A 22,946-nucleotide genomic window follows, 5' to 3' on the forward strand; every position below is an offset into this window, starting at 1 on the left:
TTTGATGCTACGAACTCGATACATACAAAATTTAACTACAATTAGTATAATACAGTGAATGTCAGTTACCAGCTTCATACCCAAAGCACTTTACATTCTTACCACCTACAAAGGTATTTAATGACTACACACAAGAAATCATGGTTTTCCGAAAATACTGTTTACATAAGATAACATGGGTTTCCATGACAACAGTCGGCCCACTTTCTTTTTATTATTTCTTGCAGCTCTTCATTACTGCTACGGTAAACATTGTGCCCTGAGCTAAATGTTTGGTGCTATAGATTAGTTATGCCAGAGTAATAATTGACACTTAAAGATTCCTTCTGGCTATTGAAATCTAATGTATTGTTTTAAAATTACTGAATTGTAATAAGTGTGCAGGCAAAACGTTATCAGAGATAAGTGCTGTCAATGCTCTTAACGCCTGACTTTACGTAATGGTTGTTTATCTCTGATATGCAGTAGAAATAATGCAGAGAGATACATTGTGTTTGTGTAATGTGTAGTGCTACAATGTTTATGTAAGTGTGTGTTTTACAAACATTATGCAGTGGTGTGGTTTCTGTACGCTGTCTTTTAAAGCATGTGTCACATTTTGGAGTTGGACATGAATCAGAACCCCCTGAAGTATAGGTACGTATCTTTACCAAGCGTAAACTCGTAATGTTTTAGAATAAATGCATATCGGACGCTTGTGATACCTTTGAAGTGAAACAGGATTTATTAAAGTCTTGCTGGGATGATTGTCAGTGTGTTGTTCGAAACTTTGATGGAAAGAAAATTAAAAATCAGTGAGTCATATTGTTGACATACATGCATAACATGAACGATGGACTTTTCTTGGAGATAATGACGTTGTGAAGGTAAGCGGTAGGCTTTCGCAGCTCATTAAAATACGACTTGAATACATACATCACTTAAATGTATCGCAACGCATGGTCCATAGTATGTATCATGAAACTAATGATTGTATTCGAAGAATGTTAAACTCTTTTATTATGGAATGGCCTCTCATGAATAATTAACATTTGCTACTCTGATCTGTTTACTTAAAATGAGTGTCGAGTGTAGGCTACTTGGTTCGAATGTATCGCGTTAGGGGCAAAACATTTGGTACGATAATATTCCTTTGGTTGAGACGGAGAAATAAATTTATATGTGATATTGCGATAACTCGTAAAGTCAAATATGACATCAGACTTGCAGAATTTCTTGGATGAAGGGGCGTTCCCCCATGATCAGCGCACCTTCACTGAGTCACATCTTCGACAGGATAGTAATCAACCCGTGAGATTTCCATTATTTTCACTGTGGCTCTTTATGGCTTGACGGAACTGGCAGATAAATTGTAGGGATAATATATTAGTATTAATCATACTGGATACAGCCGTGATGATAACTGAGTTAAACATACAGCTGGTTGGCATCCAATTAACAAATCGGTTTCGATCTCTCTCTCTCTCTCCCCCTCCCTCTCTCCCCCTCTCCCTCCCCACCCCCCCCCCCCCTCTCTCTCTCTCTCTCTCACACACACACACACACACACACACACACACACACACACACACACACACACACACACAATGTCTCGCTTAGCACAATATTATGCACACCACTCTGGAATTTGGGCTAAGAGTCTTATGCAAGAAGAAGAGTCGAGTCTGTCTGCCAAATTACAGCCTCTCCATAAATTGTTACCCGCGAACAGAAACAATAAATAATCTTCTCTTAAAACAAATGAAAGAAAATGTTAATTGTCTAATGTTCTTACTACTGTGACACTGCATGGTATTTACAATATTGGAAGTGAGTATGGCTTTTGTTGCCGCATGTTGCAGCACTGTGTGGTGTGGAGGACATAAGAAGTGTTCACCTCGATCAACAGACAAGACTAGTGGCAGAGCATAGCATCAACTAAGGGTCATTTGAGTTTAAAGAGGCAAAGTCCTGTGTCATGTCATTGGTTTATGAGACTCCGTAATCAAATAGACCGTGAAATAATTGTTGATGACAGTCTTTTCAACCAAATCAGCAGTTTTTAGCTAAGATAATGGGATGTTTCGCTATCAAAAATTTGGTAAGAAGGCTCCATGATGACAGCTGCACTGGCAGCAGACTGCAGAATGGCAGTCCTATGCATCACACATTTTGCCCTAACTAATGTGTCATCCACCACCAGGAAGATGCAGGACACTCACTTCTGAGTGCTAATGATTAATTAACCCAATGGTTCCTCAGGAAAGGTCAGGTGTCGGGTGCTTAGGAAATTAGACGTCCTACAAGATCATAGTACTTCACGTGAAAGCAACAAGGAGGACATACCTGATAATCTGAAACTATTTCATAGGTGTAATGTTTGTGTACTGATGGTGACAGGAAGGGCATCCATCCACCTCTTAAATTAACATGCCACATCCTATTAACCATGGCTGACCCTGCATAACTGTGGGACAAGGCTCAAGAAACAGAGAAAGAATGTTTTTGCACTGTGTGTGACTTAGTTGCTTCTTGGATTGTTTTCAGACAGTGATGTTGACAACATTATCAACAACAGCTAGGAGGTTGTCTTTGGTAAAAGTTTGCTTACAATGTACCGTGGCTTTTCCATTGTGTGCTGCTGTTGGTAACGCTTCATGCAATGAATCATTGAAAGTCGACAACTAATCACTAGTCATATGTAAGTAGTCAGTGAGGTTCTTATTTCTCAGTGTTAATAAATGAAATTAGCTGGTATTTTGTTCTATTAGATTACAATTCAATCATATCATCAGAATTTTTTGGCATATTTCGAAGTAAGACATACAAGTAGTTATTACAATGGTGAGTGTATGCCTTGGGCTGAGCTGCATATAAGCCTGTTGTAACAATTGTATTTTTCTGTTGAGATTCGTAGGCTTCGCCTAATCGCAAGCAGATTGTCACATTCCAACCTAACCTAGGCATCGAGCTACCCAAAAGGTCCATCTTTCAGCACATCTAGCGTTCTGCCATTCACATTCATTGCCTTCATTAACACTAAACCAAACCATCACATTCCAGCCTGACCTAGACCACAGGCTTTGCAACAGATCAGTCTGTCAGCACATTTAATTTATTCCTGGCACCAAAGGGATACGAATATCAGTAATCAACTTTCAGTTCATAATAACCGGGTCAGTAAAAGGTATTTTGTGCTGCCCATATTGAAAACAAATGTAATCTATTCGTATCTTCTGCTGAAAGAAACTATATTAGAGTCAGTGATTCTTATTGGCCATCATATACTATCACCTAATTGGGTGTGAACAACAATAACAAGTTGCCAACAGCATACAATGGAAGAGCTGTGGTATACTGTAAGTGCACTTCAGCCTCATCTGTTTGTGTGATGGTACATTGGTGGCAGAAAATGAGAAAAGGAACCAACAGCTGCTGTGTGTGGAGATTGTGCCAACTGGTCGTATCATCTGTGACCATGTGGACAACATTAATGTGTTCGTATTCTGGGCACAGCATACACTGGCCATAAATCAAGAAACATATATTGCGTGGATTAACTGAAGTGTTCGATACTGCTTTGCCAACTCTACATCTAAAGTTTCTATTCACATTTGTCAGCTTCACCGTCTAACAATGAAACTGTCACTTTCCAGCCTAACCGACACATAGGATATGCTATAGATCTATCAGTCACCACAATGTTTAGTTAAAAATTTAAAATAGGTGCAAAAGAATTATTGCCAGTATTCTGTTTGCACACACATAACACCACATGCCACTTCATTATTACGTTTTGTGATTAAAATGACATCAGGTATTGTAGGTTGACCCCATTCCAGAATTCATTATTAATTTTGTTACCCATATTATTGTAAGGAATGTATCGTATTTAAAAGTTTTCAGAAAGTTGCAACTTTTTTTACCAAGGTGATTAGTAGTCTTCTAGTTTTGCTGTAACAACTAGGTATTATCACTTTAAGATGTTGGTTGCACATTACCCAGAGCAAGGACTAAGAGACAAACCTAAGGACCAAGAAAAAATTGTGTGCTGTAGTTACCACGATCTTTTTAGTAAGAAGTACTTGAGTCCCAAAGCCTTGGAACTGTACTACTGTGACTTGCTTAAGTCATTGAGTTGGTACTAATACAAAGAACATGGGTAGACTACTCTATAAATTTAATGTTGTTGTCAATCAAGTAATTGTAGCTGAAAAAATATTAATCTTAATTTTCTTTGTTAATAAATTTTGTATTTTCAGGTGGGATGTCAATTGGGAGACCTCTCTAAGAATATATTTCTAGTATGAAGGAAGAAATTTCTTTCCTATAAGATGATCAGCTAGTTGGAGTTTTTACCTCGTTCACTTTGAGAGGTCCTAGGTCCCAGGGGCTGCAAAAGATCTAGCATCAGCAGTCAAAACAGCTCTAGCATGCAGCAACAGGGGAAGCCACGGTTTCTTAGATATCATCAAGGAAGTGTTCGTGGTGTTGCCTTCAGTCCCAGGGTAAGTAATATGTTGCAAAATTGTATCTAGGTTGCTGTTCACATTTTGTAACTAGAACTGTGTGTGAAAGCATGTTTTTTTGGTGTTTCATGTTGTCTAAAACTAACAAGGAGAGGCCATGGCATTTGGGTCACAGATTTACTAGACTTTGTACACCTTTAGTAGGCCATTAAAACAACATAATGTGCAAGTAGTAAGGTGCACTACTCTAGCAATTCCGAGAAAATCGCAAGAGAAGTTTTACGCATCTGTTATGTGGACTATGTATCTGTGTGTATCTTCTAGACGTTATAGAGTTCATGGTGATCTTGTAGTTAGTGTTCGAGGGTTTGTTAAACAAATTTCTATGACGTGGTGGTTTGACTCCCCTTCAAATATAGTTTCTAATCAATATTTTTTTTTACATCACTGGTCATATTATTTAATTTGTATTACATTTGAGAGGTAGTATAATTATAAAAAAAGATTTTTAATTAAATTTATTTATTATTACTATCAACAAGTAAACAAAGAAACACACAAAATTTTCCATGAAAATTTATGCCTGTCGTGATTTGCGAAATTGCTTATACATGCAATCTGGTAAAGTACCCAGAACTACCTTGCATCTTGACACTTCAAGCTGCAGAGACAGAGGCAGGCCAGATTTGGCAGTTAACCTGTGCAGTGATGAGACGTTGCTAATGTAGCAAGAAGGAGTAATGAAGGTGCAAATTTTTTGAATATCACAGAATTTACACTTGTACTACAAAAATGAAGGTGACTACTTGTTCCTCGACTACTGCAGATAATGAATGTCCTGACAATTCGAATTGTTGCATCATCCACGACCCTCTTGCAAAGTGCGAACACTAACCACTTGACCACACTGACATCTTAGGGCCAGCATCTTCACATAGATACATGGGATACATAATAGATGCGTAAAACTTCTCTTGCGATTTTCTTGGAATTGACAGAGCAGTACACCTTTCTACGTGTACGTTGTGTTGTTTTAATGGCCTACTAAAGGTGTACCAAGTTTGAAGTAAATCCATGATCTCGGTGTCGTGGCCTCTCATTGTAAGTAAAATGTTTGAAAAGAATAGTAGCTGAAATAATGAATTAAAATTTGTGCCAAGGCCAGTGCTTCGACCGGGTCTCCTGCTTACTGGGCAGAAGTGGTAACCACTAAATCATCTGGCAGGTTTACTAACCACTATATCACCATGGTATTGTGGCTCACACAGCTGCATGGACTACTCTAGTCCAGTGCCCTCCCTAACACACATCTCAGTTCATGCCTTCAGATCATTATCCCCTTCTTCAATCGTCAGTTTTGCCGTGACTCTCACCTATGCCTGAGGTGCAGGCAGAATTTCCCTATTACGTATGAAGGGAGGGTGCTATTCCGAATCAGAGAGCCTCGGAAATACTGACAATGTACGAAGGGGAAAATTGGCTGAAGATGTGAATTGAAGTTTGTGTTAGGGAGGACATTGTCTGCGCAGCTGTGTGGGCCACTATGCCACGGTGGTGCAGTTGTTAGCACATCTGCCTCATAAATAAGAGACGAGTTCAAGTCCTGGCCTTGGCACAAAGGCGTACTTCACTTTACTTCACTTCAACTTCTATCGTTGTGGAAGATAACGTTGAAATTCATATGACTCCAGGAAAATGTAATTCCATCAGATCAATAAGTAAAATATTGTACGAGGTTAATGGATGACAGGTGTTAAAAAAAACACACACAAAAAGAATATTCATGAAAATATATACATGGGTAATTGAAGAAAAGATAGATGTCTTTTTGCAGTTGTAATTGTCAGTTGACCAAAGATGAGAATAATTTTTTGTACAATTTGGTGTAAGCCACGTAAACTGTGTGTTTTTGTATTTTAAATGTCTGAATGTTATGCTATTGAGGCAGAGGTTGAAAACCATCCTGACTTTTATCAAGAAGATTCTTGAAAACTACCAAAAAATCCAAACACCATCTAGTTAGTGTATGTGACCAGTGGTCATTTACATTAATTCAGTACCCAGAACACATTTGGCCATGGCTCGCCATTCTTTCTTGCAAGGTAGCAAGCTACACGTTGAGCTGAACAACAGTCAGGCATTATGCCTTTCACTATGTCTCCAGCTTTTCTCCTTCCTTCTGCATTCTACTTTACCTATTTAATTCCTCCCTTTTTTATCACTTGTCTACTGTTGTATTCCTTCTGTGTTTTATCTCCTCCATACTCTTTTTCCCTTGTTTAGTTTTTCATCTTCTCATTAAACCTTTCTTATGTCACGCCCTAAATATATATCTAAGCCATCCTGTCTTGTTTCCAGTTAATATTTTCAGAGGTGCTCTGTCTGTTGCAGTACTATCTGATCCTATCAGAAACATTGATGTGAATGTTGTCATTAATTTGGGCTAAATTCTAGCTCAGGGCCAGCGGCAGTTAGTGTTTACCTATTCATAGGTTTGCAATGCGTCAGTTTCACGTAGCCAGTGAGATGATACTTTCATACAACCATTGAGAGGCAAGATGAGAGGCAATGTATCTCTAGTGCTGAAATTGAAACCAGACACAAAAATGTATCAGATGCAATGGTGAAATGGCTCTTAAATAGTCAAAGATTTGTGTGGATGGAATCATGTGGATGTGCAGAAAAAGCCACGGATTTTCTGAGTGTTCTCTATCAGAAAGAATTCTTGATTTTGTGGAAGCTAGATAAAAATTATTACCATTTTGCAATTTATGTATTTATGAGTGTAAATCAAAATTTACATCCCGAGAAGTGGATTTGACCAAACAAACCATGGTGGACTGGTGACAGTTTTGTAGAGAAGTTTGTGGAAATCTGCCTGAGACAGAGGGAGAAACTGGATGGTGAAGGACAGATTGTTAAAATCGATGAATCTCAGTTTGGCAAGTAATAGTTTGTATGAGGGAACAGAGAACAGGAAGACAAGTGTTTGGTGGTATCAAACAAGATACATACAAATGTCTTTTTGCATTGTACCTAAGCTTTCAAAAGCTGTGCTCTGAAAAATTGTTAAACAAAACATTTTCTGCAGACAACGGTGATTTTAGACTGTTTCTCCACATACAGACACCTGAAAATGAATGTTTCCAGCACCTTACTATCAATGACAAATTGACTTAAGAATACGAAGACATGTGCCCATACAGGTACTACAGAGGTCACATGTGCTGCAAGTACATGGTCCCTGTTTGGCACAGGACAGTGCAATACTTTTTTGAACACACTAGGTTTTTTTAATAGCATAGCATTAATTGTTATTTGTGAAATGAGAAAGAATTCCATTAATAATCTTCGTTGACACAAGTATTTCATTGCTGCTGTCCAAATATATTACGAATGCAAAGTTAAAGTTAGATTTGGGGTAAAAGCACATTTTAAATTTCTGCGAGTGAAACAGGCAGCAATTACATTCATAATCTTGTTTGTCGAAAATGTTTCACAGTTTTTTCTAATACATCAGGGTTATGAGGCGGTCCATTTGTTTGTAAATACTAGCACAGTTTAAATAGCGGCAATTCAAACAAAGAACAGTTAAATTTATTATCCTCATTCACAGCAGTGTTTCAGTCTTTCTTCCAAATGTATTACTTTGAAACATGTCATCTGCCTTCTCTTGCATTGGCTGCATAGCACAAACAGTTGACACATCCTCTTTCGTTTCCGTGCTGACAGTGTTCCTGCATGAAACACTTAAGTATGCCACTGGCCCTCTTCTTGTTTGTTTTCAAAGCAGTCTTTCTTTCAGATTTCGGAGAATGCATTCTGGTTGTGAAAACTAGCAGTTTTATTTATTTTGTCTCTTTGTTGTACTGGTGTCACCAATTGTTTTAGAGTGTAGGCTTTTTATTCACTGTTGTATAGATAATTGAGAGAGGGTGGAGGGGCGGAGGACGATGAGAAATGAAATAATATGTATTTGGGTAGAGTGTGGATGATCCTTTTTAATTGTTATTTTATTAATTAGAACATACCTTTTTATTTTGGTTTTTAGTAATCACATAATGTTTTGAAATGACTACTATTCATTCATGTGTTGCAATGAAGTGAAAAAAATGCCCAAAGGACATCTCTAGATATAGAGAGCATTTGTTTAATCACTATAGCTTGAGATTGACGATAGCATGGTAATATTTTGACTATGGATCTTACTAATTTGGAAGCTGGAAGCTGTATAGATACAAGTCGCATACTCCATTTTGAATATGGGGTTATTCAAAAAGATGGATCCTAATACATAAATTCTTATTTCATGAAAGAAATGTAAATTTGATGAAATAATCTATATGTTGATGGAAACAGGCTGTTTTGAAGATTACAGACATAGATAATGAATGTTCAGAAAAGTGAGAAAAATGGTAGTCAAACTTATTCAACATGCAGACAGTTATCTCATGTGTCACCGAGTTCCCTGCAGGTTTTATCCTGTCCCACAGGTCAGCCAGAGTTTTTGATAAAGTTTGAGTGTAAACTGCTATTTATACAATTCCCAATGGAAAAAAGTAAAATGCTTTGAGATCAGGAGATCTCGTTGGTCAGAATGTAAGGTCCAGGTGGTCTTTTCCCATGTGACCCATCTATTGTTGAGGAAGGCATTGATGGAGATTGCAATAAAGTACAAAGAATGTTTTGTTTTGCTGTCTCTCTCATGTGGCAATGTTTCAGTGGGTTTAGCAGAGCCTGTGTGTAAACATTGTATCCATTCAGCTTTCCTCTAAGATGAAATGACACATTTCACTAAAAATTAAATGCAGAACTGTTTCATCCACCATTTTTCTTACCATGTCACCACAAAATTTAATAAGCTTTACTTTTTTATTTTCAACAAGAGCTTACACGGGTTGTAAGTGGAATGGCTTATACATCCTTACAGTTGATTGAGGTATTCACTCTACTGATTGACTTAAATTGGACTGTGTACAAAACTTTCTTCACTTTGTCTTGTGTCATTGTCTGTAGTCTGTTTGCTTTGTCCTTTGCAGAGATGCCTTGTTTGTGGAAATGGCTTAAAGTAATATCTTATGTCATGTGGAATAATCGGGTCTACTGCCGGATGTTTGTGTCTCTGGCACGATATTTCGGCCACGTAACTCGTTGCCTTCTTCAGGTCTCAGGTCACACCTGAAGATGGCAATGAGTTACGTGGCTGAAATATTGTGCCAGAGCGACACAAACTTCCGGCAGTAGACCCGATTATTCCACATGTCAAGATCTTGCCGGAAAAGCCTGAAGAATTACATAATATCTTATGCTTTTCATAGGTGGTGGTTCAGTGTCAAATCAGGGACAAAATGCCGTCTTCACTAAAATTGCCAATCAACATTTTCTGAACTCAAGAATGCAGAAAACCTAATATTGCACGGTAGTCAAACTATTGGTGTGAAGTCTGCAAAACATTGAAAAGTCCATGTTAGAGATTTTAGGATGATATCAAATGGTAGGCATTTTTCCTTTTTGAGTCTCATATGGTTTGTGGGAAGAATGACTTTTTAAAATGCCTCTCTGTGTGCTATAGTTAGTCTTAATTATGTCTTCTTGATCCCTGTGGGAGTGATACATAGGGGCCTGAAGCATTTTTCAAGATTCTTCCCGTAATACTACTACTTGAAATTTTGTAAGTTTGCTTTTGTGTAGTGATTTGTGTCTGTGTTCACGTGTCTGTGATATCAGGCTTTTCAACATTTCTGTAACACTCTCCAATGAGTCAAAAAGACCTGTGAGCATTTTTGCCACCCTTTTTTGTATGTATTCAACATCCCTTGTTATTCGTATTTTCTATGGGCCCACGCACTTGAGCAATATTTTAAGATGGGATGCATAAGTGTTTGAGCAGTTTCTTTCGTAGACTCATTGCAGTTCCCCAGTACCCTCTCAGTGAACCGAGATCTCCCACATACCTTACCTATGACTGAGCCTATGTGGTCTTTCCATTTCATGTCCCTAGAAATGGTTGTATCCAAGTATTTGTATGAGTTGACTGAATCTAGTTGCGAATTGTTGATATAAATGGTTAATATTTATTTCCCCGTTTTGTGAAGTGCATAATTTTACATTTATGATGGCAATCTTTGCGTCTCTTAGAAGTCTTACCAAGAACTGACTGAATATTTCATGCAGTGGAAAGTTCTCGCTGGAATAATGACTACATGGAAAGGTATATTGCTACTCGCCATGTAGATATGCACAACGAAAAAGGCTGCTAAGGTATTAAGCTTTCGGACCAAGTTCTCCTTCCAAAATAGAAAACACAACACACACACACACACACACACACACACACACAAAAGCACAACTCGCACACAAATAACCACTGTCTCCAGGCTTAAGCGGCTGGAGACAGTAGTCGTGTATGCAAGTTGTTAATGTGTGTGTTTTCCATTTTAGAAAGAGGTCTTTATCAGAAAGTTTAATATTTTAGCAATCTTTTTCATTTGCCTGTGTGCGACACAATGCCATCTCTATGTGGTGAGCAGCAGACTGTTAGTTGAATATTTTAGCTGTCCCCCACCCTCAACCCCGCAGATGGTACTTCTTTATTGACACACACATCATCTGCAGAAAATCCAAGGTTGTTATTAATATGGTCTGTCAGGTCATTAATATAACATGAACAACCAGAGTTTCAAAGCAGTCAAACCTCTCTTGACATGACTGAAATTATCCAATGGAAAGTACACATTGGATCGTGATCTGGACTCAGGCCCAAGGCATCCTACACTCATTGCTTCACAACCTTAACACCTTCTCTTCCATCTGATTCACCTGTTCCTCCTCAACCCAGCGTGCCACTTTCCTTGATGATGTTGACCTCAACTTCTCTGATTGCTCCATCCACACCACTCTCCACATTAAACCCACCACACACCAACAGTACCTGCATTTCGACAGCTGCTGTCCCTTCCACATCAAAAAATGCCTCCCATTCAGCCTGCCCACCCGAAGCCAGGATATATGAAGTGACAAGAATCCAGTATGCTGAAGGTCTCACAAGGCCTATTGCAGACAGGCAATATCCCACAGACCTAGTCTGCAAACAGATTTCCCATGCCATATCCCAACATAACTCTAATGCCCCCACCACCTCCAAGGATGATATACAAAGGAACACCCCTTTGTCACCCTTTAGGACTCCCTATGCCACTCCCAATGACAACTCCTTACCTTTTTGTGGAGCGAGCAGGTCTTGCACCTGGGTGTTCTACAGGGATCCACCTATCCAGCACTTCCTATCCCAGTCCTGTCACAGGCACAGGCTTATCCTACCCCATCAGAGGCCGGACAACCTATGAAAGTATCCATTTCATATACCAGCTCTACTGTGATCATTGCACAGCTTTTTATATTGGTATGGTCACCGATCATCTGTCCCCCAGGATCAGTGGCCACTGCCAAAGTATGACCAAGAGCAAAATGGACCACCCCGTGGCACAGCATGCAGCTTGACATAACATGCTTGATTTCAGTGACCGCTTCACATCACAGGCCATCTGGCTCCTCCCTTCCACCACCAGCTTTTCTGAGCTGTGCAGATGCGAGTTATCCTTACAACCCATTCTCTGCTCCCAAAATCATTTCACCCTCTCTGGCCTATCATCTTCTCCCACTTCATGTTCCCTCACCATCATTGGCTGCTGCTCTCTGCAGAAACATGCACCGGTATTTTCCCCTTCTCTGCTCCTCTTATTTTCCACTTCCCACCCTCCCTCCCTCAGCATTCCTTGCCTGATGGCTGCAGTGTTTTCACTGCAGAGATGGTGGCTGTATCTCGTGTTCTTGAGCACGTCCGTTTATGCCCTGGGGAGTTGTTTCTTCTGTGTACTGACTTCTTGAGTAGCCTACAAGCTGTCGACCAATGCTACCCTCGTCATCCTTTGGTAGCGACCATCCAGGAGTCCATCTATGCCCTGAAACGGTCCAGTCGTTCAGTGGTGTTTGTATGGACCCCAGGACACGTCGGAATCTCAGGCAACAAACTTGCTGACAGGCTGGCCAAATAGGCTACACAGAAACCACTTATGGAGATCGGCATTCCAATAACTGACCTGGGTTCGATTTTACATCGCCAGGTTTTTCGGCATTGGGAGATGGAATGGGATAGTCTCAGTACGCACAACGAACTGCGTGCCATTAGGGAGACTACGAATATGTGGCAGTCCTCCATGCGGGCCTCTCGCAGGGACTCTGTGGTCCTCTGCCTGCTCTGCATTGGCCACGCTTGGGTGACCCACGGCTACCTCCTGTGCCGTGAAGACCTGCCTCAGTGTTGGTGTGGTGCCCGGTTGACAGTGGCTCATATTCTGGTGCACTGTCCCACTTTGACTGCCCTGTGACGAAATCTTCGGTTACCGGACTCGTTGCCGCTAATTTTATCTGGCAATACCTCATCGGCTGATTTAGTTTTACGTTTTATTTGTGAGGGTGGGTTTGATCATTTGATCTTAATTTTAGTGCATGTCCTTTGTCCCTCTGTGTCCTCCACCCTAGTGATTTTAGGGTGGAGGTTTTAATGTGTTGCAGGGGGGCTGGCTTCTCCTTTTTATTCTCATGGTCAGCCAGCCATGGTAATCTGTTTTGTCATTTTAATCTCTTCTAGCTGTTTCTTGCGTTTCTGTGGTTTTCTTCTCCCCTTTTTTTCCGTTTAAGTGTTTGTTGCCCTTCCGTCGTCATTGTGGTTTTTCCTTTCTCTCCCCCCCTCTCCCTCCCTCCCTCCCTCCCTCCCTCCACTCCACTCCACTCCACTCTCTCCACTCCACACTCCACACTCCACCTCCACCTGTGTCTTGCCACCAGGTAGTCCCTGATCACTCCACCAGGCAACACTCACGGCTCTCCCCTCACCTGTACCCTTCTATCCTCTACCCTCCTCTTTTCCCTCACCCACTCCAGATCGTGGCTCCCTGCCCCTGATTCAGTTGCACTCTGTCTGGAGCGGCCAGAGGTAGCGGTCGTGCTTAAGATGTGCTTGCTTGTGTGTGTTTTCTTTGCTTTTTGGAAGAAGGCTTTGGCCAAAAGCTCTATGTGTCTCTTTGTTGTGCTTGTCTGCAGCTCAATGTGTCATCTTTATGCCTGAAATTACTTATGCTTATTTCATTGATTCCCCATCCCAGATAACGTCCTACCTATAATTTCTCAATCCATTTACAGATTTTGTACAATTCCATGTATAATTGTACTTTAGTTAATAAATGTTGGTGTAGTACTGAATCAAATGCTTTTTGGAGGTCGACAAGTTTTGCGACAAGGTGATCTCCGCAATTCGTGGCTTACAGGAGATCATGTGAGAAATGGTCAAGTTGGGCTTAACATGCTCACTGTTTTTTAAATCTGTGCTTGTTAGCATGTAGGGACTAATTTTGATCAAGACTCCTCATTATATTTGAGCTCAGATTATTTTGTAGGATTATACAACACATGGATGTTTAGAGAACTGGTCACCATGTTTTGTTCACAAGATCTGCTCTGTATTATGGCTAAAATGGGAGATAACTTAGCTACAAATTTGTACACCTTCTGAGAGGGCCCTCAAGCCTTGTTTAATTTGAGTGACTTTAGCTGATTCTCAACACCACTGATAGTAGTATTTATATCAATTACGTCTTTACAGTGGTGCAAGAAGTAAACTATGGCTGTACATTTGTATCTTCCATTTGAAAACAGAGTTCAGCATGTCTTCTTTTGCTTTGCTACCATCAATTTCAGCTCCTGTCTCACCATGATCATATGGACACAACTTTGGTGCTACTTACAGCCTATGCAATCTAGGTTTTGTGAGAGATCGTGTGATAAGATTTTGCTGTGATTGTCTCTGAAGGTTCACACATCATCCTCTTGATAGATAATGCACTTCATTCAGCATCTCCATATCTACAGCCCTTGGTTTGTTTTATACCTGTTATGCAGAAGCCATTGTTTCTTTAGAAATTTCTTTAAAGTAGCTGTATGAGTCCCTCCTCTCATCATCTGTTCATCTAGGTATATAATTATCAAATGTATAATCAGCTATCGATTTAAACTTGCACCACAGTTCAGGGGTGAACATTTTGAGTTCCTCTTTGAGAGGTGCCAAGACTGCCTTTTTATTCAAATTACTAAATATGTAAATCATTCTACTTGTTCAGCAACTCTATGTGCATTAGCACGCATTGTTGCTACAATTGCTTCATGGGCACTGATTCCAGTTTTGATACGGACATGAGGTCGGTTCTATTTTTATCCATTAAGTCTAATATATTTCTGTCATGAGTGGCTTTCTGAGCAATTTGTAGTTCTCGGAGAAGGTATTTAGTAATCTCTTACACACACACACACACACACACACACACACACACACACTGTATGCAACTTCAGTTTGAGTTGAGAGTTCAGATATACTCTTAGATTTGCCACAAAACATCTCTCTGTTGCCAATTTCGATTATTAGCTAGCTTTTTGTAGCTAGTAGTATGTGAGCTCCACAGCTTTGTCGGATTGATGGCAACTCTAGTACCTTGTTGCAAATGCTTTGGCTGTGGTCACTAGAATTGTAATCATTTTATCTGGGGACTGCTTCTTTGAATCTTACTGATATTTTTAATGCTTCAGATTATCCTAAAGCTATCATTATCTGGAAGAGAGAAGGTGTTATCTAAGGTAAGAAACCCTTGTATGCACTCCACACACAGACAGCCATCTGCGTAGCAGCCTTTGATGTGTGGTACCCCTCTCACATGTTTACAGGGACCTTACGATTCTCAGCCGTATTGTGCACATCCAGTAGTCACAGCTTAGCTTGTCATAGAAACTTCAAACTCTCTGGTTCAGGCCTTATACTCTACTCAGAACCAGAGGGTACCTATTATTTCTGGGAATAACACTGTAGATTGTGAACTTGATTGAAACTCCATGAGCAAGGCTGGTCTTGTCAAACCTCTCTGCCAGTTGATGGGATGATCATAGTATGATCTCGGAGTCTGGATGACAGGCATCATATGTTCCAGCATGCTACACAATCTGCAGTTGGTTGCATCTGTTTCATTCACTAGGTACTGGAATAGCTCTTCATCATATTGAATGAGCTGTCAGCCATACAGAAAGAGGGCACAATGTAATTTTTCCATGGTTTGTGGCCATGTACTTAAGGTTTACCATTATTCTCTGTGAATTTAAAGTATCAATATATTGAAGATTCCTACTGTTTGGTGCTCTCCTTGACACAGGACACTGCAGGTTTGTAAACGAGTGAAGTGTGACTCATTAGCTTGGGTTTATTTTAAGTGGAAGACAGCAAGTTGAACCTTTTGGGTAAGGAGACAGGTGTAATACCATGGAGTCTCTGGTCTCTGCTTCCCCTGTACAGTGCCTGTGGACCTGTTACTGTCATGCCATTCACAGTCTAATGGATTGTACAGTCTTGTACTGTAGGGAGCAAGTGAGAGGGTGTTGTTTGGTAGCCGGCATCCTCTTTCTACAATGCAAATGCAAACATGGATTAACAGGGTTCTTTACTCACATGAACAGGAAGCTAGCTACTTATCTTCCATAGAGTCCATATGTTGTACAAGCCCTTCAGCAGTGGTCCTCTTGCAGACACTATTGGAAATCTTGCTATAATGTGACGCTATGTGCGGTCGTAGCCTAAGCTCGCTCTGCTGGATGAGTGACAGATGCCAAACTAGAATGAGTCAGAGAGAGCGACTGAGATAGTGCATGACTGAGCTAGTGACTGAGAGACTGAGCTAGGGACCGTGAGTTAGTTCATCAGTGACTGAGACCCTCTGGTCAGTGGCGGCAATCTAAATTCTTGGGGTTGAGAGGGCGTTGTGGTATGTTGCTTGAGAGTGTCTCTTTCGCCTCTCTCCTGATAGGTGCCTACTATCGATCTTCGCACTAGGTCTTTGCCGACCGGTTTGCTGGTGACAGTTTATGCCAGCACATTGCCCCCCGCCCCCCTCGTTCCACCGCACCGTTGTCGTGTGGAGAGGCTGCGAACGACAATGGGAATGGAGGCAGTACGCTGGACTTACAGATGAGCCAGGAGCCATAACTGTGGAGGACGGTGTACTCCCGACCATACCCTGCTATCTGGCTTACGAGACAACAGGAACATCCTCCAGAAAACTGCTGCCAGGGCATATGTCCAGGCCTGAGGGTGTGTCCTGGGGCGATGACGGCAACAGCGATGGAGGGTCCAGGCTCATCAGGTTGTCGAGCAGAGACGGTTAAGGCGAGGACGCACCGACCATCCGCTCCTCCTGATGTGCCCTGGTGGCACCAGGGGCAGCTGCGAAGGTTGCCTGGTCCCATGAGGCTGTAGATCTGAGGGAAGAAAAGCAGCAGAATTGTGGGGCAAACGACATGCACAAATTTGGTTCTGCTGGCAGCACTGCAAACCATCGGGACCTCAATCAAGTGCATAGAAGAACCAATGAGTTCCTGGTTCATGCCTCTTTCCCAACACCATGGTTGCCATAAACCCTGATACAAAGCGATACTTGTGGACCACTGGCGGCACTGGATGCTGCGGTGGGTGTAGCAGCATTTGATGGTGGCAGCCATGCAGAAATTCCGCCAGAGATGGTCCGTCTCATGGGTGGGAGCGATAGGAGGTGAGGAAGAATTACAGTGCCTGTTCCAAGGTGTGGGTTGTGCGAAGTGTGGCCATCTGGTGCTTAAAAGTGCAAACAAAGTGTTCTGCTTCTCTGTTGGACTGGGGTAAAATGAAGCACTTGTTAGGTGACAAATGCCATTTCCTTCACAAAACTGTTCAAAATTACATTAAATGAACTGTGGTCTGTTGTCCGACACAAGTACTTTGGGCAGACCTTCAGCGCAAAATATGGAGGTCAACACTTCAGTGGTGCTACATGATGTGTAGAAGCCATAGGCACCACAAATGGGAACTTGCTAAAAGAGTCTACCATTATGAGCCAACGATTGTTCCAAATTGGTCCTGCAAAGTCAGTGTGCACTCTTTGCTGCGGGGATTGAGTCATAGGCCAAGCAGAGAATGTCAGTGGTGGAGGGGATTGTTTTTCCGTGCATGTGTGACACTGTGCCGTCATCTGCTCAATGTGGGTGTCGAAGCCATGCAAAGTACAGTGCTGTTGCACTGTTTAGTGCGAACAATTCCCCAATGTCCTTAGTAGAGCAACACTTTGGGAATAAGCACACACGATTATCCACTGTCATTTTGTACTAGAATCACATCCTTTTGAACTGAAAGGTTATGCCCACATGCAAAATATCGGCACACAATTGAGTTCTGAACACTGTTCAATGAACGAGGCCGAGATGTGTGAATGTAATGCAACAAAATCTTGAGATCTGGGTCTGCTTTGGTGGACTGTGCAATTTTCCTGTAGTGCAAGGGAAAATACTCCAGCAGTTCAGAGTCCTGCGCATAGATATGGCAACGAGATGTGGCAGATGCGTCAAAATCGGAGTCTGGGCCAATTGGAAGGCAAGATAGGGTGTCTGCATTGCCATGCTTTGTCTTAGGTCTGTACATAATTTCATACTGATTGTGCAAAAGCAACAGAGCCCAACATTGCAATTTCTGAGCTGTGCGTGCAGGAACTGGCTTTGACGGATGAAACGAGGACTGCAAAGGTTTGTGATCTGTCACTAAATAGAACTTGCGACCAAACAAATAGTGATGGAATTTGATCATGCCATACACAATAGTGAGAGCTGCTTTTTCAGTTTGTGAATAATTGCAACTTTGAGGCAAAAGCAATGGATCTGTCTTATGCACCAATTCTGTGTGAAAGCACAGTGTCGATTCCATAGGAAGAAGTGTCAACTTGCAAAACTACCAGCTTGACAGGATCAAAATGTACTAAACATCTTCCACTGAGCAAGGCATTTTTGAGTTTCAGGAGTGTGTCTTGACACTCTTTAGTCCACACAAAATGCACATTTTTCCAACACAAGCGATGCAGTGCAGCTGCAATTTGAGCAGCATTCGGTATGAACCAAATATAGTACGTCATCTTGCCTGGTACTGACTGCAGTTCAGACACATTGTGAGGAACAGGCAGATCACGGATTGTACACAAATGAGATTGGAGGGGGTGCACACCCTGACTGTTTATCACATGACAAGTTTGAAATTCTTTCAATTCATTGGCTCCTTTGTCTTTTAAAGCAGTTGGAATGGAGTGAGCCCAGAAAAATTTCGGCTGTGCATTGGCTTTTAATGTAACGTAGGCTACAACGTTATTAGCTTTTCCCACTCCTTCTGAAAATAGTTCAGGAAATTCTTTAAGCAAGCTGGCGACACTTTCTTTTGGTGCAAAAGCCGCTACTGAAAGTATGTTGTCTTGGATGCGAAAGCCAAACAAAGCGGAGGCATCTAAATTGAAAATGTTTTCACTGTCTCTTGATTTCAGCACAGTAAAATCCACTGCCCTAGTGTAGGATTTGTAAGTGGCAGGCAAACTACACTCTCCAAGCACTGGAATTTCCTACCCGTTGTAAGCAGTGAGGTGCTTGCCAGATTTAGAAAGGCTAGGTGAGCCTACCTGTTCGTACGTGGCACGATTAAGCAAGGTTATTGAGGCACTGTGTCTAAATGAAAGTTCACACGATGGCCAGCAATTCATATTGAGACAAGTAGTTTGTTAGAACCTCATTGCACAGCACTGGGGCGACAAGGAGGCACAACTTCAACTTTACCTTTGTCAGAACCTGTTGTAGGTTTTGAAAACACAGTGTTCACTACATGTATGTGAGCATGTTTATTGTGGGAGCAGGCAAAATTGGTGTTTATGTGCTGTTACAAACAAACTGCTTGGACATGACCTTTTCTTCCACACATGTAACACATTGTGTTATGTGAGGGGCAATCTTGTCTTTGATGGCGAGCAAAACATCTAGGGCAAGACTTCACTAAATTCACAGGCCTGTTTTCCTGTCTATGTGGCTGTCCGCTTGGCTGTGTACGCCCTTGTTATTGAGGCTGCTTGGGGCAGTCGTGAGCAAGGGGTAATTCAAAACCGACAAATTAGGGCCTAGTCAAACTTATCGGCCATTATTGCACCCAAATTATATTGCTCTAAGATTAGCAATACTTGGGGAAGTGATGGATCAGAGTACTTTAAGATCTGTTCACGTATTCTACTGTCTTGGACATCATGTATCATGAGATCACTGTAAAAGTTGCGGCAGCTACATTTAAATTTACACTTCCTAGTCATGCCTGTTAGTTCTGTGTACCACTGGTGGTACGTCCGTTCCAGCTTTTTCTGCAAGCAGAAAAACTGATATCTAATTGCAGCTACTTGAACTTGTCAGTCATAATATGTAGTTACTGCAGCAATTAGTTGGTCATAACTGAGTTCAGCAGGAGACGCAGTTGGGAATAGTTCTTGTATTAACCTGTGAACACTGGGGACCCCACAATTGAAAAGAAGGATCGTAACTATACAGTACCTTGAACACAATGCACTTCACAGCGTGTTTGGAACAGTGTCAGGTATTCGAGCCATTCCTCTTCCATGTTGTTAAATTGTCGGAATGTTGTTATGCTGGTCGGCGGCACTTGTGGGGCTCGTTGGTTGGTCAGTTGTGTGGCCGACACAGCTTGTGCAGCCAGGAGTTGTACCGTCGTCAGTAAGGTAGTATTTTGTTGGTTCTGAAACTGAAAAGCTTGTTTTAGATCCATCACATTGGTCATCTGCTGCTGAAATTTGGGGGCAGGGGTTGGAGGTGGCAGGAAATTCATGGTTTACTCAAAGACGTTATAGCAAAGAGCAACCAGAGCCTCTGAGAAGTGAAATTTGATTAATTCCGTGGTTCCCCTCATGGAAATACATGCAAGAACGGAACAACAAAGTAGCAAACACTTGAACACAATCACTCCTGAAAGCTAAAACAGAAGAGAAACAAGCAAAATCTTTTGGCTAAGTTGATTATCTTCGATCGCCATTGAATTATCCTTGTTGCCACTGGAGTATCCTCGTCGCCACTGTAGAGTCTTGTACTGTAGGGAGGAACTGAGAGGATGTTGTTTGGTTGCCGGTATCCTCTTTCTGCTACACAAATGCACACGTGGATTAACAGGGTTCTTTATTTACATGAAAGGCTACTTATCGTCAATAGAGTGTATGTGTTCTGGTACAAGCTCTTCAGCAATAGTCCTCTTGCAGACACTGATGGAAGTCTTGCTATAATCTTACACTATGTACTGTTATAGCCTAAGCCTGCTCTGCTGGATGAGTGACAACACCAACCTAGAGTGAGTCAGTGAGAGTGACTGAGGTAGTGAGTGACTGAACTAGTGCTGAGAGACTGAGCTGGGGGCTGTGAGTTAGTCCATCAGTGACTGAGACCCTCCAGTCAGTGGCGACAGTTCCCCCCAGGGGGTCCACAACTCTTTTGTGGATACGTGCGTAGTGAGCACGGTACCCTGAGCTAATGTGGCCCTCCTTCCTTTCCGGGCTGCATACCTTCCCTTTCCGCATCCTTCCCCGTCCCCCATCTTCGCCCCCCCCCCCCCCCCTACCTCTGGCTCTTTCCTTCCCTTTCTCCCCCTCTGGGAGTATGGTTTGTGCCTACGTCCGGAGACGGACGCTCGAAACTGTTACAAATTCCTTGCTTTCTACACTAGCAAGTCTTCGTCCTTCCTCTGTCCTTCTCTTTCCCTTCCCTCTTCTCCTTGCCCTTTTCTCCGCTGCCGCGTTTGAGACCCGTCTTCTTTCCTTTCCCTTTCTCTTTTTTCCTCCCTGTGCGTGTCTGAAGGCCGACCCACGCACTTCCATGCGTAGCCGGTGACAGGGTAACACGTTATTTCCCGCCCCGGGTAGACAGGTAGGACACGTACGTACCCCCTGGTAACGGCCAGGCCCAGGGAGGGGTGATTACCCGAGCTGATACCTTCCGAAAGTGCCGATTGGTCCCTCCGTCCGTTTGTCGGGAGGTGTGACCTGAGGTGTGAACAATCACCTAAGGCGGGAGTGCCCTCAGAGAGGGCCCCCACAAGGGAGGAGCGCGCCATCGGAGACGCCGGTAACCATGGGGGATTCTTCCGCAATGGTTTCCTCACCTTCCACTATGTCTGCTCACAAGCGTAAGTTCACTGAGTCTCAGCCACAGACAGTTCTTCCATCGTTGCCACAGTTCCTTGTTGTTTCTCGGTCTGACGAAGGTCACGACTTCTCCACGGTCAACCCTTTCATTATTCAGAAGGTTGTCGACGCAATTGCAGGCCCTGTAAAGTCTTGTTCCAGATTACGGAATGGCACCCTGTTGTTAGAAACAGTCAGTGCCCTCCAGGCACAAAAATTGCTGCGTACCTCACTATTACACACCTTCCCTGTCCGGGTGGAACCGCACCGTACTTTAAATTCCTCGCGTGGAGTCGTTTATACACGCTCCCTTGATGGATTGTCTGACAAAGAAATTCAGCACTACCTGTCTGACCAGGGCGTAACAGCTATTCATAGAGTCATGAAAAGGGTTGACACGAACATCATTCCAACCCGCACTGTCTTCTTGACATTTGACAGAGTTCAACTCCCATCGAAAATCAAAGCAGGCTATGAGATAATTTCCATTCGCCCTTACGTCCCAAACCCTATGCGTTGCTATCGGTGTCAGCGGTTCAATCACACCAGCCAGTCCTGTTCCAATCCGGCCAAATGTGTTACGTGTGGCAAGGATGCCCATGAGGGTGTTTGTCCACCTCCATCCCCTCGCTGCATCAACTGTATGGGTGACCACGCTGCTTCCTCTCGAGATTGCCCCGTTTTTAAGGACGAAAAGCTCATCCAGGAAATCAGAGTGAAGGAAAAGGTGTCGACCTTTGCTGCTCGAAAATTATTCGCCAGTCGACAGCCCACCGTGCCTCAGACAGGAAAATACAGCACTGTCCTTGCTTCTCCTCGGTCAACAAAGGAGGCGGCCACGCAGACTTGCGACCTCACCTTTAGTGCCACGGTCGTCAGATCGGCCAGCGCAAAGATCGCCCGTTCAACCTCACCACTTTCGCCTGCCCACTCTATGGCTCACCCTTCATCGGGTTCTGCTAAATCTCGAGCCCAAAAGTCAGACACCAAGACTTCGAAAAAAGAGCATACTCGTGAAGATTTTTTACGTACCCCAACTTCACAACCATCGGTTCCTCCTTCATCTAAACATCATACTTCCAAGAAGGCTACAAAGAAACCCAGTTCATCTCCTTCTCCGCCAAGGCGTGTCCCATCTACAGCACCACCTGGCGGAAATCGCCCTCGGCCGTCTTCTGTGTCGCAGAGGCGCCCTGCTGGTGGCCGATCAACTGGCCGATCGCTGGTGGCAGGAGCTGCTCCTGAACAACCTATGGATCAGGATCTTCTGCCTTCGGCTGAATGCCATTCCATGCTGTCGGTCGCAAGCTCTGAGCAGTCGTTGAGTTGACAGCGACCTTGGTCACATTCTTCCATTTTCTGTTCACCCTATGTCCATTATCCACTGGAATATCCG

At 42.6% G+C, this 22,946-nt stretch overlaps 1 protein-coding gene across 7 annotated transcripts in view; it reads left to right on the forward strand.

The window, feature by feature from the left end:
• Window positions 1-430: 430 nt before the first annotated feature.
• Window positions 431-22,946, forward strand: part of LOC126412829 (uncharacterized) — a 120,416-nt gene continuing 97,900 nt past the window's right edge. For 2 of the 7 annotated variants that reach the window (XR_007575352.1, XR_007575351.1), the window contains exons 1-2: window positions 431-636; window positions 4,242-4,487. Coding sequence is in view for 1 of the 7 variants with exons in the window: in XM_050082658.1 (XP_049938615.1) it covers window positions 4,413-4,487 (75 nt within the window). In the remaining 6 variants the exon portion in view is untranslated. Of the gene's footprint in view, window positions 637-756; window positions 867-2,526; window positions 2,681-4,241; window positions 4,488-22,946 lie in introns of those variants that run through there. The other 5 variants (XM_050082655.1, XM_050082654.1, XM_050082659.1 and 2 more) reach the window with 5 other exon arrangements.

This window comes from Schistocerca serialis, chromosome 7, assembly GCF_023864345.2.
Source record: "Schistocerca serialis cubense isolate TAMUIC-IGC-003099 chromosome 7, iqSchSeri2.2, whole genome shotgun sequence".
NCBI classification, from domain to species: domain Eukaryota; kingdom Metazoa; phylum Arthropoda; class Insecta; order Orthoptera; family Acrididae; genus Schistocerca; species Schistocerca serialis.